Source organism: Parus major, chromosome 24 (genome assembly GCF_001522545.3).
Source record: "Parus major isolate Abel chromosome 24, Parus_major1.1, whole genome shotgun sequence".
NCBI classification, from domain to species: domain Eukaryota; kingdom Metazoa; phylum Chordata; class Aves; order Passeriformes; family Paridae; genus Parus; species Parus major.
The window spans coordinates 1,811,896-1,826,360 of NC_031792.1; the positions used below are offsets into that span (position 1 = coordinate 1,811,896).

The 14,465-nt window shown below is 45.3% G+C and overlaps 1 protein-coding gene across 2 annotated transcripts in view; it reads left to right on the forward strand.

The window, feature by feature from the left end:
• Positions 1-14,465, forward strand: part of CBL (Cbl proto-oncogene) — a 34,034-nt gene that overhangs the window by 15,379 nt on the left and 4,190 nt on the right. The window contains exons 3-15 of one of the 2 annotated variants that reach the window (XM_015649636.3): positions 1,505-1,651; positions 2,914-3,070; positions 4,539-4,660; positions 5,110-5,247; positions 5,673-5,760; positions 6,151-6,282; positions 6,656-6,859; positions 8,146-8,277; positions 8,942-9,319; positions 10,187-10,281; positions 10,710-10,865; positions 11,367-11,470; positions 11,726-11,986. In XM_015649636.3, coding sequence (XP_015505122.1) covers positions 1,505-1,651; positions 2,914-3,070; positions 4,539-4,660; positions 5,110-5,247; positions 5,673-5,760; positions 6,151-6,282; positions 6,656-6,859; positions 8,146-8,277; positions 8,942-9,319; positions 10,187-10,281; positions 10,710-10,865; positions 11,367-11,470; positions 11,726-11,986 — 2,114 coding nt within the window. The remainder of the gene's footprint in view (positions 1-1,504; positions 1,652-2,913; positions 3,071-4,538; positions 4,661-5,109; positions 5,248-5,672; positions 5,761-6,150; positions 6,283-6,655; positions 6,860-8,145; positions 8,278-8,941; positions 9,320-10,186; positions 10,282-10,709; positions 10,866-11,366; positions 11,471-11,725; positions 11,987-14,465) is intronic. The other variant, XM_015649637.3, reaches the window with a different exon arrangement.

Genomic DNA, 14,465 nt, shown 5'->3' on the forward strand with positions numbered 1-14,465 from the left:
TTAAATGTAGCTGAAGTAAGAAGGGTAAGAGAGAACAGATATCTGAGAAAATTTAGAGTTTTGGTTCCTTCTGATCTACCCAGACTTTCAGGGTATGGAGAAATGCCTCATGAGGAGCTGAGTAAATATCAGAATATATGTCAAGCAATATGGTCACTTCAATTGAGTCTTGTGAAAATAAGGGAAATGTCCCAAATGTCCAGGGAAATTTTGTGGAGGGGCTGGAGGTCAGTTCTGCAGTCAGGCACATTAACAGAAGAAGTCCTTCAGGTAGGAATAACATGTTTGGAGCAAGTGGTGTCTGTAAAACATCCAAGATGAGGTGAATAGGGACCAATCCAACCAGAATACCAGGAACTGGGGAAAGGCTGGAGCCTGGGAGAGTGGAGTTTGCTGCCAAACACAAGCATCTTCTGCAACAGCAGCAAACTCAGGGAGAGAGATGGCAAAACAAGAAAATCCAACGAGACTGGGGATGTTCCCTCCCTCTATGGTTCAGTATTTGAATAATCAGTGCTGTGGGTGAGTCTGTGCCATGCCTGGGTGGCTGATGCAGTTTTCTGACCAGCTCTGGTGTGTTGAGAACAGCTCACAAGTTGTTCTTTCCCACATGGTGGCAGTTCCTTCTTTTACCTTCAAGCACGTGATGTGGGGGTGAAAAAAAGCCCCTCTGGCCTAGAAATATCCCTCTCTTTTCAGGAAGTTTTCCTAGCAGTGGAGTGGAGGTGAAGAGAGGCATCCTTTACTTGGAGAAAGGAGTGAAAGAGGTGCCTCTGGTGAATAGAATAGCAGAAAATATCTATTATCTTCTTCAGATTTCCCACTCCAGCTTAAAAAAGGCATGTCCTATGGGATAGAGCACTCCTGATATCTCAGTGTCATCAGGCAGAGCAGGGACTTGAGGTGCCAGCTGTAATTGAAATTGGATAATTAAACACAGTATGTTTGAGAGCCCTGGCCATGCAGCTTTTGTGTATAAATTGTTACCATTTTAGGAAAAACCTGCAGGTGTTTTTGCATTCCCTTGGGAGCTTGGACCTGTTATAATCAGTTAGACATTCCCTGAGCAGACTTATTGTGTTGGGAGCCTCTGGAGACCTGGAAAGACATTCAGCTTCCATTGTCTGGGGCAGGAGTAGTTTTATGTGCTCTCAAAAGGAATTTTAAGATACAAGGCTGATGAGGTTTTGACTTCAGTAGGTGATTTCTGAGTATTGGTTTTGCACATCTTCTGTGAATGTGTTTTTCCATGGGAGGACTTTTGCCTGCCCACCTTAAAGAAATTATACAGAGTTTGTCATTGTGGAAAATGTCTTGACAAACACAGATCTTGCTGTTCCATGGTTTGGATGTTCTGAATGCTGGGGAAACTTGAAAGAGAGCCCCAAATAAGAGTTTTGCATGCTGGGATCATTCTTGAGTTTCAGTAAGTGCTGCTTCTGCTTTGCTCAGAATGCTAAACTCTTTATTTTCTAAAAGAAACAATTTCTGTGGTCCTTTGCAGGAGGAACCTGACCAAATTGTCCCTGATATTCAGCCACATGCTGGCAGAACTCAAAGGGATTTTCCCCAGTGGCCTCTTCCAGGGGGACACGTTCCGGATCACCAAGGCAGATGCTGCAGAATTTTGGAGAAAGGCTTTTGGTGAAAAGTAAGTTTTTTACTGTGCTTAGAAGTAGAGGTGTGGGAGCAAATTGCACACTGTGTTTTTTAAGAATGCTGTTCAGAAAGGGCTTTGTCAGGTTAAAATAAATGATGGGAGAGACCTTCTGGTCATTTGGTCTAACTCTGGGGTGAGATAAGGAATTATTCCTACATTAAATTTCCCAGTTTTTATCCTGTCTGGTTTTAAATGTGTCAAGTGATGAATCTTTCCCCAGTTCCCCCAGGAGACTCTTGTATTGTCACAGAGTTTCCCTTGATTATTCAGCTTAAATTTTCCTCTCCTTGATTTAATTCTTTAACTTGCAAGTAAGCTCTACAAGCCTTGCAAAATAATCCTTTCTTCTTCCAAAGGTTACCATACCCCACAACATGGGTTGTTCTTTAGCTAAGCCATAATATTATATTCTTTTCATCTTCCCCCCAATTAGTCTTTGCGATCATTTACTCACCTCTCTTCTTCTCTGAATTTCTCTTTGCAAAATGGCTTTGTTGAGAGTGAAGGAGAAAGGGAAATGCAACAGTCTTTGTGTGCAGACTGCTGAAATGTCAGGTTTAATTTCAGTATCTAGTGAAACACTGGCTAAATGAACCGTGGAGGTGTTCACAGCAATGTTTGGGGATTAAAGTTAATGGATTGGGTACTGCTTTCAAACTGGGGGAGCTGAGGTACTTCACCTAAAGAGTTTAATTAGTAGCTGCCAGAACAAAAAGCCATAATGTATTTACTCATGAATAGCACAGTTGTCTGAAGTGAGGCATTTTCTTTCTGTGTTTCTATGCCACTTGATATCTTAAAAAAAGGAAAATATTCCTTTAAACAGGAGCCTGTGTTTTGGCTTCTGATTCCCTTCCTTCTCCAGTTAATCCTTCTTTAGAGAGTTGTTTGCAGCTTTCTTTTTTAACCGTCTAGACTTAACTTCAACCAGCTGCAACATCATGAAATTATTATCAATTATTATCAAGTGATGCTGTGGTAGGACATAAAGAGGGAAGAGAGAAACCAGAGTGGGACTCCCAATTCCAAAATTTTACATTTGCAGAGAAAATTGTCTAAAGTTCATTTGGCTGCTGATTTCCTGCAGTGCTGAGAAATCTGAGCTTGTGTGATTGTGTGAATAAATCTCTTGTGGCTGTTTTGGATTTTTCTCTGTTCTGTTACCACAACGTGGATATTCACAGAGATAATGTGTAGGTGTGTATGTGGTGCTGGTGATCCTCAGCCATTTCCCACTCCCTGCTTTTCCCCAGGACCATTGTTCCTTGGAAAAGTTTCCGCCAGGCCCTGCACGAGGTGCATCCCATCAGCTCAGGGCTGGAGGCCATGGCCCTGAAATCGACCATCGACCTGACGTGCAATGACTACATTTCAGTGTTTGAGTTTGACATCTTCACACGACTCTTCCAGGTAAGAGCTGAGGAACTGGAATCACTCAAAGTGCCTCAGTGCTTTGGGTTATACTCTTTTTTACCCAGATATTTTTTATCCAGAATATTTTACACACATTATTGGGATTTGCTTGTCTTGCCCTCCATCCCTTAAAGGGTAATACTTAAGACCTCATATTGCAGTAAAAGTGGGTGACATTTCTGGCTGTAGAATAAAAAAATCCCTAAATATACACTGCAACTCCCAGGCACATTCAGCATCCTGCCATGAATCAGGTTTTCTCTTTCAAAGGTCACTTTGAGACTGAAGCTCTGACACAGCTTCTGCAAGCCAGGAAATGTGAAGCTTAGTGTATCACTCTGTCTTCCCTCATCCCTTTCTTTATTGTCAGATTTATTTTCCATGGAGTGGGGGTTGTTCAGGATGGAGCTCAAGCATGGAAATTTGGGCTTCCTATCTTTTGAACTGACCCAGCCAGGATGTTGTGAACGTGTCTGTGTGTGTGAGAAATCTCTGTATCACTGAAGGGATATTAATAGTAGGTAAAAATTCTTCCCCACAGTCTCTAATAGTGCTAAATTCAAAAACACAGCTTCTGATGGTACAATTGGGTATTTACAAGTACAATCACTTACTTCTTTGGCTCTGACTTGCCTTTTCCCATGTGATGGGGTGGGTTGTAATTAAGATATGTCTAGATGAAAAATTCCCATGTTTGGTGTTGCAATGTAGCTGATCTCATTCAGCACTTTTTCCAACTGCTGTACATAAAGAACAAGTCAAGAGCTGCTGCAAATTCCAGAGGATGCAGAGTTCTTAAGGAGTGCTGATACCTTCTTGTAGATGGGTTAAAAAAACTTGGAAAAATCAGGTGAGATTTGCACACCCAAGCCCTTCTCAGGGTTGAGAGATTTCAAATGGTTGTTATGACTTTGGGGGCGTCATTTTGAGCCGTATTTGAGATGCGTGTGCTGGTTTCTTCACTCAGATCTGAGACCAGCCACAGTCCTTGCCACACCCCAGTGAGGCTGGGTTGGTGAGGAATAGTCACAAGTCAGAGCCAGTGAAACTGAGGCGCAGAGGGGAGGTCACTGTCCCCAGGCCATGCAGGAAGTCGGTGTTGGAGAGCAACCAGTCATGGTTCCTGGGCCTGTGCATAATCTCATTAAACTCCTGTCTGGGGAATGAGTCATTTTCTCTGCAGAAGCAGCACAGTTGATGGCTCTTCTTAAGCTGTGACCTCTGTGACTTCTCCTTTTGTATTTATTAAAGGAGTTTTGATTAAGGTCTGTCTCAGGTGATAATTTTATCCCCGACAAGCAAGAAACTCAAACGCCAAGCGCTGGATGGGAATGAACATTTTGGTTTCTCTGTTGGATTTGTGGTGGAACAGAAACATGTTTCTCTAACTGAAGAACCCCTGAATTCAGGAATATTGACCCTTTGCAGAAGCATGTGGTTAATTTGTTTCTTTGGTTCTTCCCAGCCCTGGTCGTCTTTGCTGAGGAACTGGAACAGCCTGGCAGTGACTCACCCTGGGTACATGGCATTCCTCACCTATGACGAGGTGAAGGCCCGGCTTCAGAAATTCATTCACAAACCTGGCAGGTGAGAGGAGCTCAGCCAGCAGGGCCCTGCTGGGAGCCTCTGGCTGCCAGCACCGACTGCAGCAGGGCACACAGATTATCTGTGCTCCTTTCTGCAGGTCAGGTGCTTACTTCTGGGCAGAAACCTCCTCTAGTCTGTGTGTTTGCTGGCTGTTTGAAAGTTGATTTGAAACAAATGATTTTAAGGATGTTAATTTATCTTGCTTTGGATTCTGGGCTTTATTTCACCTGGAGGCCAGTGCTTGGATTCTTTGCTCATTTTGTATCATATTGCAAAGTTCTCCTTTGAACTGCCTGGGGGTCACTTGAGGAAAGCTGCTACAAATCATCAAGTTGTTCCTATTAGTTTTATTTGCTGTCTTGATATGGCCAGACAAAGGCTGCCTACTTGTCATTTAATCTTTTCTGTCTGTTCCAAGCTGAAGTTTCTCTTCCTTTGTGTGTTTTTAGTTACATTTTCCGATTGAGCTGTACCCGCCTGGGTCAGTGGGCCATCGGCTACGTCACTGCAGATGGGAACATTCTCCAGACAATCCCCCACAACAAACCTCTTTTCCAAGCACTGATTGATGGCTTCAGGGAAGGCTTGTAAGTAACTTGATAAAAATTAGGGCAACAAAGCAGTTAAATTTTGAATAATCCCATTGCTGACCGTGGAATAACTCATTGCTGAAGTATTTTGGCACTCAGGAATTACTGACAGCTGTCTTTGCACTGGAGAGCTGTGCAGTAGCAGGTGATAAATGTGCAGCAGTGTTTCCCTTCTCATAAATCCCTTTTTTTTTTTGGTCAAACCCTGAATTTGAAGCAATACTTTTAAGAATAACGTGTCTAATTTTGGTCCAAATTCTTCCAAAATTTGAGAATTCAGAATACCTTGAATTCCCACCCTTCTTCTCACCTTCATTCTTTTTTCCCACCTCCAAAAGAAACCTTAGATATGTGTGTGTGTGTGTGTATACATGTGTGTACAGGCACATAAAGAGATTTTTTTTTCACCCAACTTCTTCCAGTTATTTATTTCCTGATGGCCGGAATCAGAATCCTGACTTGACTGGCTTGTGTGAGCCCACACCTCAGGACCATATTAAAGTTACACAGGTGTGTAAAACATTCTATTCCATCCAACTCTCTGCCTTTCTCCCTGATTTCTACCCTCCTTAGCCATTCATATTTGGTATTCCCAAGATTTGTTTGTGGGGCTGCAGTATTTTCCAGGAATTACAGAAATCTTTGCATGATAAGGATGGGCAGATGAGATTGCAAAGACAGATTTTAAGGGTTTATTTTTAAAATGTCCTGCCCACATTGATGCTTTTGTGCCATTCAGCATGTCTTGAACCCTGCTTTGCTTGGGATGCTTAAATGAAAATTATCAGATAATTTGAATTCCACTTTTTTCAGAGCTTGACAGATGCACCTAGCACATAAAATGATAGCGAAATTTGCAGATTTCTGTTCTCCCTGTGATTTCTGCTGTCTTTCCCTCAGGAACAATATGAGCTGTACTGTGAGATGGGCTCCACATTCCAGCTGTGTAAAATCTGTGCTGAGAACGACAAGGACGTGAAGATCGAACCTTGTGGGCACCTGATGTGCACCTCCTGTCTCACAGCCTGGCAGGTGAGCCTTGGCCTCTTCTTTTTCTCTCTGATGGCAGCTGCTTCATCTTTTACAAGTATATCCTCTTCTCAGATCTGTTCAGGTGTGGAGAGAAGGTAGCAGAAACATTGTCTCATAATGTCACTGCATCAGAAGCTGTTTAGATGCCTGATCTCTTAATACGGAATAAGGAAAAAATGTGAAAACTTCCTAAAGTGCTGTTTTTCTACTTCAAGGAGAAAATATTCCATATTTCTAACCCAGTTTGCTTTTGTCTTCCTCTCAGTTGAAAGCTCCCTGCCAAAAAGCAGGTTAAAAGCTGGTTGTTTATGAAGCAGGTGCTAATTTGTGCACCCCAAAGGCTGCTGTGACAGATCTCTTCTGTCCCCTGCAGGAATCAGAAGGCCAAGGTTGTCCCTTCTGCCGCTGTGAGATCAAAGGCACGGAGCCAATCGTGGTGGATCCATTTGATCCCAGAGGAGGAGGAGGATTGTCCAGGCAAGGGGCAGAAGGAACCCCCTCTCCCAATTATGACGATGATGACGATGACAAAGCTGATGATTCCCTCTTCATGATGAAAGAACTCGCTGGTACCAAAGTAAGGTCACTGGGATGGCTGCTGATAAAGGTGGCAGTGCCTTTTCTCCAGCAGTTTTCTTAGTGGGCCTGTGTAACAGTAAAGATCCTGCTCCCTATTAAAAACAGGGATTTAGGTCCAGTTTTGTGAGCTCACTTCACACTGTCAGTTTGGGATCACGCTTTGAAGCCTTTGATCTTTTGTGTGTTGTCTTGGAGGAATCCCCAGAAGGGTGAAAAAGCTGGCCTGGCCTGTTGGAATGGAAGATCTGGATCTGGAACACTCCTCTATGTGTTAGATTTTGATTTCCTAGCCAGAATTCACCCAGATCAGCAGAAATCCATCCATTTTTCCCCAGTGATGGATAGAGGGCAGGCTGTTCTGCTGAGGAACTCAATTTGGCTGTCATCTTTTTATATGGTGGCTGATAAATCTGTCTAATAAAGGTGTGATAACTCTGCCACTAGTGCTGCTTCCCTCCAGGAGCCGTGTGCAGGCATTCTTTGTGGATCCCTGCATGGCTTTTTCATTTCTCATTTCAAAATCTGATTGCTGCTCTTGCATTCTTTTACTGCATAGGGAAGTGGATTTGAATTTGGCTAATTTTTAATAGCTGAATCAACTAAAATAAGCTGCATTTCCTGGAGGGAAAGAATCTTCACCTCTGCTTTACCTGGAGTCTTATTTCCCTTTATCTTCCATCCTGTGAAATAATGTACTAATCAATAAACACCATTCCTGGAGGGCTTTTTATACATATTTTGGGGAAGCAAAGCAATTTTCACAGTGTGACATCCTGTCAGTGTTGGTATTTCCTAGTGAGCTCAAAACATACGTGAAGCATTTCAAAATTAAACAGCACTAGCTTTGATTGTAAAGAAGAGCAAATAAAGAGAATAACAGGCACTGTGCTGCTTTGTTAAGTGGAAAACCAGCTTTCAAGGGACAAAAATGGAGGGTTTGGTGCACACCAGTGCTCTGTAGTGAAAGCAGTTTGCACAGGGACAGGAGGTTTTGCAGCAGATCGTGCCCTCTGGTGTTGAGAAGCAGCTTGTCACTGCTCAGGGCCCACTGAGGCCGGTTTTTTACTCCAGCAGAAGAGCTTGGTTTGTGTTTCCATTGCATTCCAGTGGTGTCTCCCAGCTTGGATTGCTCCAAGCGCTGCAGGGCTGGGCACTGGCTTCATCCCTGGAGGACAGTTGTTACTCACAGAGCAATTGGTCACCAGTAGAGCTGGAGAGGCTCTCCAGAGGACAGGAATTGTGTGGGCTGAGCCATGTGCTGATGTTGCCACTCTCCTCTCTCAGGTGGAACGTCCTCCCTCGCCCTTCTCGGTGGCTCCTCAGGCCGCTCTCCCTCCCGTGCCACCCCGCCTGGACCTGCTGCAGCAGCGAGTGGCCAACCCCCCCGGGGCCTCCAGCCCTGGCACCACTTCCAAGGTCAGACACCTCTTTCCCCTTCAGCTATGGTTTGGGTGGGGCAGAACACTCTGGTGGCCTCCACATCTTCCTCTCTGACATCCCCAAATACTTCCTTTTAACATCAAGCATTTTTTCGGTAGAAAATGAAGGAAGGAATTCAATGTGTGTGACTGGGAGAAACGAGCTGGCTTTCTGATTGATCAGCAGAAGGAAGTAGGATGATCTTGGTGGCATTAAGTTAATAGTTCTTGAGGTGCAGCAGCAGTTCTTCATCTGGTTTGGATGAAATAATGGAATTAGGAAAGTTCAGGCGGGAGGAAATACCTATTTCTGTGAATACTTATTGATGAATGTTAACTTGTACGAATAACCCAGAATTGAATCATTTTTTTAAGTAATGGGGAGGCTCTGTCTGGAATCCAACCTAAGGCTGGTGTAAGCTCATGTTTTCCCTCAAGAAGAGGAATCTGGGGTGTTCAGAGCCAGGCTGGAGTGCACGTAGTTCCTGTGTTATCTCCTCAGGCCTGTGTAGAAGGTGTGGCGATATATCCACATCCTCAGAGAGAATTCCTTATAAAAACAGATAAAAACCACCCCAAAACTCTCCCTGCTGCCCCCACCTCCCTCCTGTTTCTCTTTTTCTGGCCAGGTTGCCTCTGTTAACGCTGTTTTGCCCTCGCAGGCCGCACCCGGTGCTCTGCACAAGGACAAACCTCTGCCGATCCCACCCACGCTCCGGGACCTGCCCCCGCCGCCGCCCCCGGACCGGCCGCACTCGCTGGGCACCGAGAGCCGCCCGCAGCGACGGCCCCTGCCCTGCACCCCGGGGGACTGTCCCGCCAGGGACAAGCCACCCCCGCTGCCCTCCAACCGCCAGGGCGACCTGTGGCCAGCCAGGCCCATCCCCAAAGCGCCGGCGGTGGCTGTGAGCGCCGCCGAGCCCTGGGCTGGCAGGGAGCTGTCCAACCGGCACTCGCTGCCCTTCTCGCTGCCCTCCCAGGCGGAGTCCAGGGCTGAGAACCTCCGGCTCGGCAGCACGCTCAGCCTGGACAACCCGGGGGTGAGTAGGTCTGCTGGGGCTGGAGGTAATCTGGGAGAAAAATCTCACACTGAGGAGTGGGATTTTGTCATTGGAGAGATGGAAGGAAACTGGTTTCATTCCTCTTGGGAACGAGGTTGAAATCCAGTTTCAGCAGTCACAAGCCACAGTTGCCTGATCATTGTTCACCTTTTTCAGTGTTCACCTTTAATATTGCTCACCTTTCCTTGTTTACCTTTCATTTTTGAAAAGCTGAGAATGTTTCCTGCTGTTATCTGAAAAAGTCTGATTTACTCTGCTGGCTTTTCAGCCCTGAGAAACCTACACACATCAGCTGTGAGGAGTTTGGGTAAAATCTGAGTTCAGTTTGGGTCTGTTCACCTGCAGATGAACACCCTACTCTGTTACCAGTGAACTGAGTAGCCCAACATTTTGTTCTCTAAAAGAAATTGCAGACAGTTTTGCTTTCCTTGATTCCATTTCCCTAATTTTTCCTTCTAACACTTCCAGCTTTCTAAAATTGAAAGCAAGCACATTTTTAGCCAGATTTTCTAAGAAAATGGCACGTGCACAGTTGTTATCCTCCCTCCAAATGTGTGTGCTTGTCTGCATCCTTTTCCTCTTGGCTCCCATTTTGGCCTGTTTCAGCTGAATTTGCCAAGGCCATTGGAATCTCAAAACATGTGAAGTTCTTCCTGCAGGAAAACCCCTGCAGAGTCCTCACTGAGGGAAAGCTACCAGAGAATTCCTAGATCTCTGAGGTGTCAGTAAATCCTGTGGGATAGATGAGGATGCTTCATTCCCACAGAGGCTGTTGAATGAATGGCTTCGCAGCTACAATGGGACATGCGTTGTTTCTGATTCCTGGTTTGGGATTTTGTCTTCCAGAGCTCCACCAGTGGTCCAGCAGCAACCTCAGAGTGTGAACACCCCAAAATCAAACCCTCCTCATCTGCCAATGCCATCTACTCCTTAGCTGCCAGGTCTGTTGGGATTTTTTACACCTTACAGAGCGGGAATTGCAGGCTGCTGGTGCCAGGGACAGAACTGGCACAACTCTTTCAGTCTTTGTTTTAAACTCTGACAGATTCAAAACACAATTTAGAGAAAGCAGCTGAAATCAGCATCCCCAAGAGCTTGTGGGAGTTCCCTTGGAATCAGGCTCCAGTTGCCATCAGCTCTTTAATAAATTCACTTTTGAGTGGGTCTTTGTGTGATGTAAATGTGCATGGTATTGTCACTTCCTTTTTCATCATGACCTTGTGCTGGTGTCACCTTGTGGGCTGCATCCTAAAAACCAAATTATTTCTTTAGACAGGCTTGTTGTGAAGTGACTGTGGATTCTAAAGGGCACCTTGGTATTAATTAGATTTGGTGTAAATGTTTTATCTCTTGTTTCTCCTGCCTCCAGACCGCTGCCTGTACCAAAACTGCCTCCTGGGGAGCAGTCTGAGAGCGATGAGGACACGGAATACATGTCACCATCCTCTCTGCCTGTGGTGCCTCCAGGTCCTGCTGTGCAAAAACCAGAGCTCAAAATGCCTTTGGAAATGACTCAGAGTTTACGGTGAGATTCTGGCTGGTTTTGCACTTCCTCCTCCCAGCTCTGGGGCAGCACATTTGGGACATCAGGGTGGGAATTTTGCTCGCTCAGATTTCTGAATTCCCCCAGTGATATTCACCAGATCTTGACTAAAATAGCAATAAAGGAAATGTGACCACTGCTCTTGTGCAGAGTCCTTGTACAGTATTAAAGGACTCAGATATCCCCTTCCTTCCCACTGTCTCTGCCAAGAACCTTCTGAGAGCAGAAACAACTGAAATTCAAAACTCTTATTAAAATGTAATTTTTGGTGGTATTGGTTTTGGTGGTATCATTTTAACTCTTTTAAGCTGAGATGCTGTACTGCAATAAACATTAACAGAGCATTTTCTAGAACAAATATTTCACTCAGCAGGGGTGATTTAACCTTGGAACAAGAAGCTGTGCACAAACTCTGTCACAGAGACAGGGTGGAGGTGGTGGCCACTGTCACCTGTGTGAAGGGGAATGTGTTCTCTCCCTCAGAGTTTTGGACTGTGACCAGCAGCCCGAGGGCTCCATGTATGAAGCAATGTACAACATTCACTCCCAAGCAGCATCCTCTGCTTTCGAGGCTGTCAACACTTCTGGTGAGTGGGTGTGCTAAAGAACAGCTGAGGAGCTGGGGTACAATGAACTGCTCCCAGTGGAACAGCACTTTAGGCTGAATTAAAGGAATTAACATTTGGTTTTGTTGTTAAAATAGCTGGGATGTATGTGGAAATATGAGTCTGTGCATGCACACTGCATCTGTCAAGTATTTTTCACCTTATTTTCCCTTTTGGAAAGAACTGCCATTAAATGTGAGGTTTTAGCAGCAAAACTTTAATTCTGTGTCCTGTCAGTGTTTGGAAAATGGGGAAGCAGAGCCTGCCTTGAGAGACAGCTCAGCCCCAGAGCTCAGCACGTGCCTCCTCTTCCAGATGAAGGGAACCTGGCAGCAGCCACTGCCAGCAACGGCCCTGAGGAGTCAGAGAATGAAGAAGATGGTTACGATGTCCCCAAGCCACCACTCCCCGTTGCCATTGCTCGTCGCACACTGTCTGATATCTCCAATGCCACTCCTGCCTTCAGCCGAATGTCCTTGGAAAACGACCCTGTCACAGGTCAGAGAGCTCTTGTGTCCCTCCTTGGTGCTGGTGGCATCTTTGAAACTTGTGTCCCTCACTGAAGGTTTTGGATGCAAGGTGTAAAATCAGGTTTATGAGGCAGAATTGCGCTGGTTCTTAGGTATTTTGTTTGATTTATTTTAGCTTTTGTTTGATTTATAGCTTGGAATGTGCTGTCTTGGTCATTTAATCCCCGAGCTTGCAAATCACACTTAGGAAAAGCTTTTTTCAGTTTAAAGTACATTCCTTAAACCACTGTTTCCTACAGCACGTAGAATGTTTTGTACCAGGGTGTACCGGGGCGTGAGACAGGATTTCCCATCCCTGGAAATGTCCAAGGCCAGGTTAGATTTGAGGTTGGAGCACCCTGAGATAGTGGAAGGTGGTGGGGGGTAAAAGGAGGAGCTTTGAGGTCCCTTCCCACCCAAACCACTCAGGGATTGTGCTCCTGTTCCAAGGGAAGATGCAGGGCTGGCCTGGCAGGGGTTGTGGCTCTGCCAGTGCCTGCAGATGGCACAAGTGCTCTGCACGATGCTCTCAGCTCCTCTGAGCAGGGACAGGCTCAGCAAGGTCAGCTTTTTGTCCCTGGGGAATAGAGGACATCGTGTCCTTCTGGCTGCAAGGCACATTCTCTGAGGGAAAAACTAAAGCCTCGTGTCTCCAAGAGCCTTTTTGAATAATGATTGACTTATTCCCTGCTCAGCAGCTCTTAAGGGAGCTCTGAAACTCTTCCTGTTGGGGGTTTTCAGTCTGAATGTGCTGGTGGTTTGCCAAGGAGGAGGAATGAGTTTCTTGTTCCTTCTGGAGGCAGAACCTTCTGTACCCAGAACCCCTTCCCCCAATGAGTCTTCTCTTTTCCTGTTTCACCATTCCACTTCCCTGACCTTCTTCAGCACAGAGAAGAGTTTCCTAGTGCAGAAAAGTTCATTATTTTTGCCCCACCTCCCTGTTTCACTTTTTAAATCTGTCCCTGTGTCTGTAGAATTTGGCTGAAGGAGATAAAAAAGGACCAGAGTGAGTCCCACCCCCCTCTCCCTGATGAAGTGTTGAGCTTAATCATTGACACTTTGTTTCTACAGCCCTGAAATAACACTGCTGTTGTTCTGCTTTAGGGGTAGGAAAATGGAAAATGTGGAAAATGCTGATTGTTAGTGCTGTGGGAAGCAAGGCACTGGTGCAGGCAAGCCTGACTGCTGTGGGATTCATCTTGGCAGATTTATGCTCTCTCAGGAGCTGGACCCTGCAGTTTTAATTAATGATTTACCAAAATAACTGTCTTAGTAGCTGTCCTTTTAGACTGACCCGTGGTCTCTGAAACTTGATCCAGCTCAAGCTGAAACAGCTATTCCAGAAGGCAGTTTGGGGTAGAGGAGTGGGCAGACCTTTTTCTCACATGTACAAAAAGCTTTTTATGTGTGAGAAACTTGAATTCTGAAGATGAGGGAGCTGGACTGAGCTGTGGTCAGTGAGGAAGCTTCAGGGAATCTGGTTCCTGAAGAGCCTTCTCTGTCTTAGGGCTTTTGGTGCAAGTTTTTCAGAAAGGCCCCACAATGCTGCTTCTTGGAGCAGGCTGCAGTGCTCACTCTTAAAAAGGAATTGTGTGGACATGATTTGTCTCTTGTACTCCAGTTCTGCTGCCAGAAAACTCTGTAGGGTGCCCTGAGGACTTTTTCCAGGAGACAAATAAATCTTTCTTTAAGGTGATGTCAACTATCCATGCGGAAAAATTTCCTGCGATCGGCAAAAAATTATACAGGAGGTTAAAACTCAGAAATGGTCAGATGCTGGATGAGCACATTAAACAATGTGTTTTTTCCTTGGAGAGTTTGGTGACTTGTTTGGTTTATTGGCTGTTATTTCCTCTTCCCAGCACTGCATGATGTGGCTGCAGGGCAGTTTCACATCAGAGTGACTCAGGGAAAAGCAGAACAGGCTGAGCTTTATCGATCTGCCATTAGACAGGGAGAGCTTCAGCAGAGGAAGAGGAGAACATAATTCAGTTGCTGACCCTTCAGAAGGCATAATTCAGTTGCTGAAGCAATTGTGGTGGCTGAGTTGGGACTGAGTTTGTGCACACAGAGATGAGGGAGCAGCCTCTGGACAGTTAATCTGGGGGGTTCTGTCTGATTCTGGAAGGAAATGGGGTGTCTGGTGAATTGAATATTCACTGAGTCGTTTTTTCTCATTCTAAGGCTGATATCTGAGCTCTGCTTACACACATAGATCCTATGTCATTTTTTTATATGGTTTTGTATTAATAAATGTGCCTGATGAGCCCTGCTAATTAAGAAAAACCTCCACAGCTGTTTTTGCACCCATGAGGGGAAGCTGAGCAGGTTGGGAATGAGGATAAAAGGGCTGGAGAAAATGACAGAGCTCAGTGACAGCTTTTTGAAGTGCCATTTATCCCCCCTGATGTCATCTCAGCTTTGTTCCAAGCAAAATTTCCACATCTTTTCCTTGAAGTGATGCACTT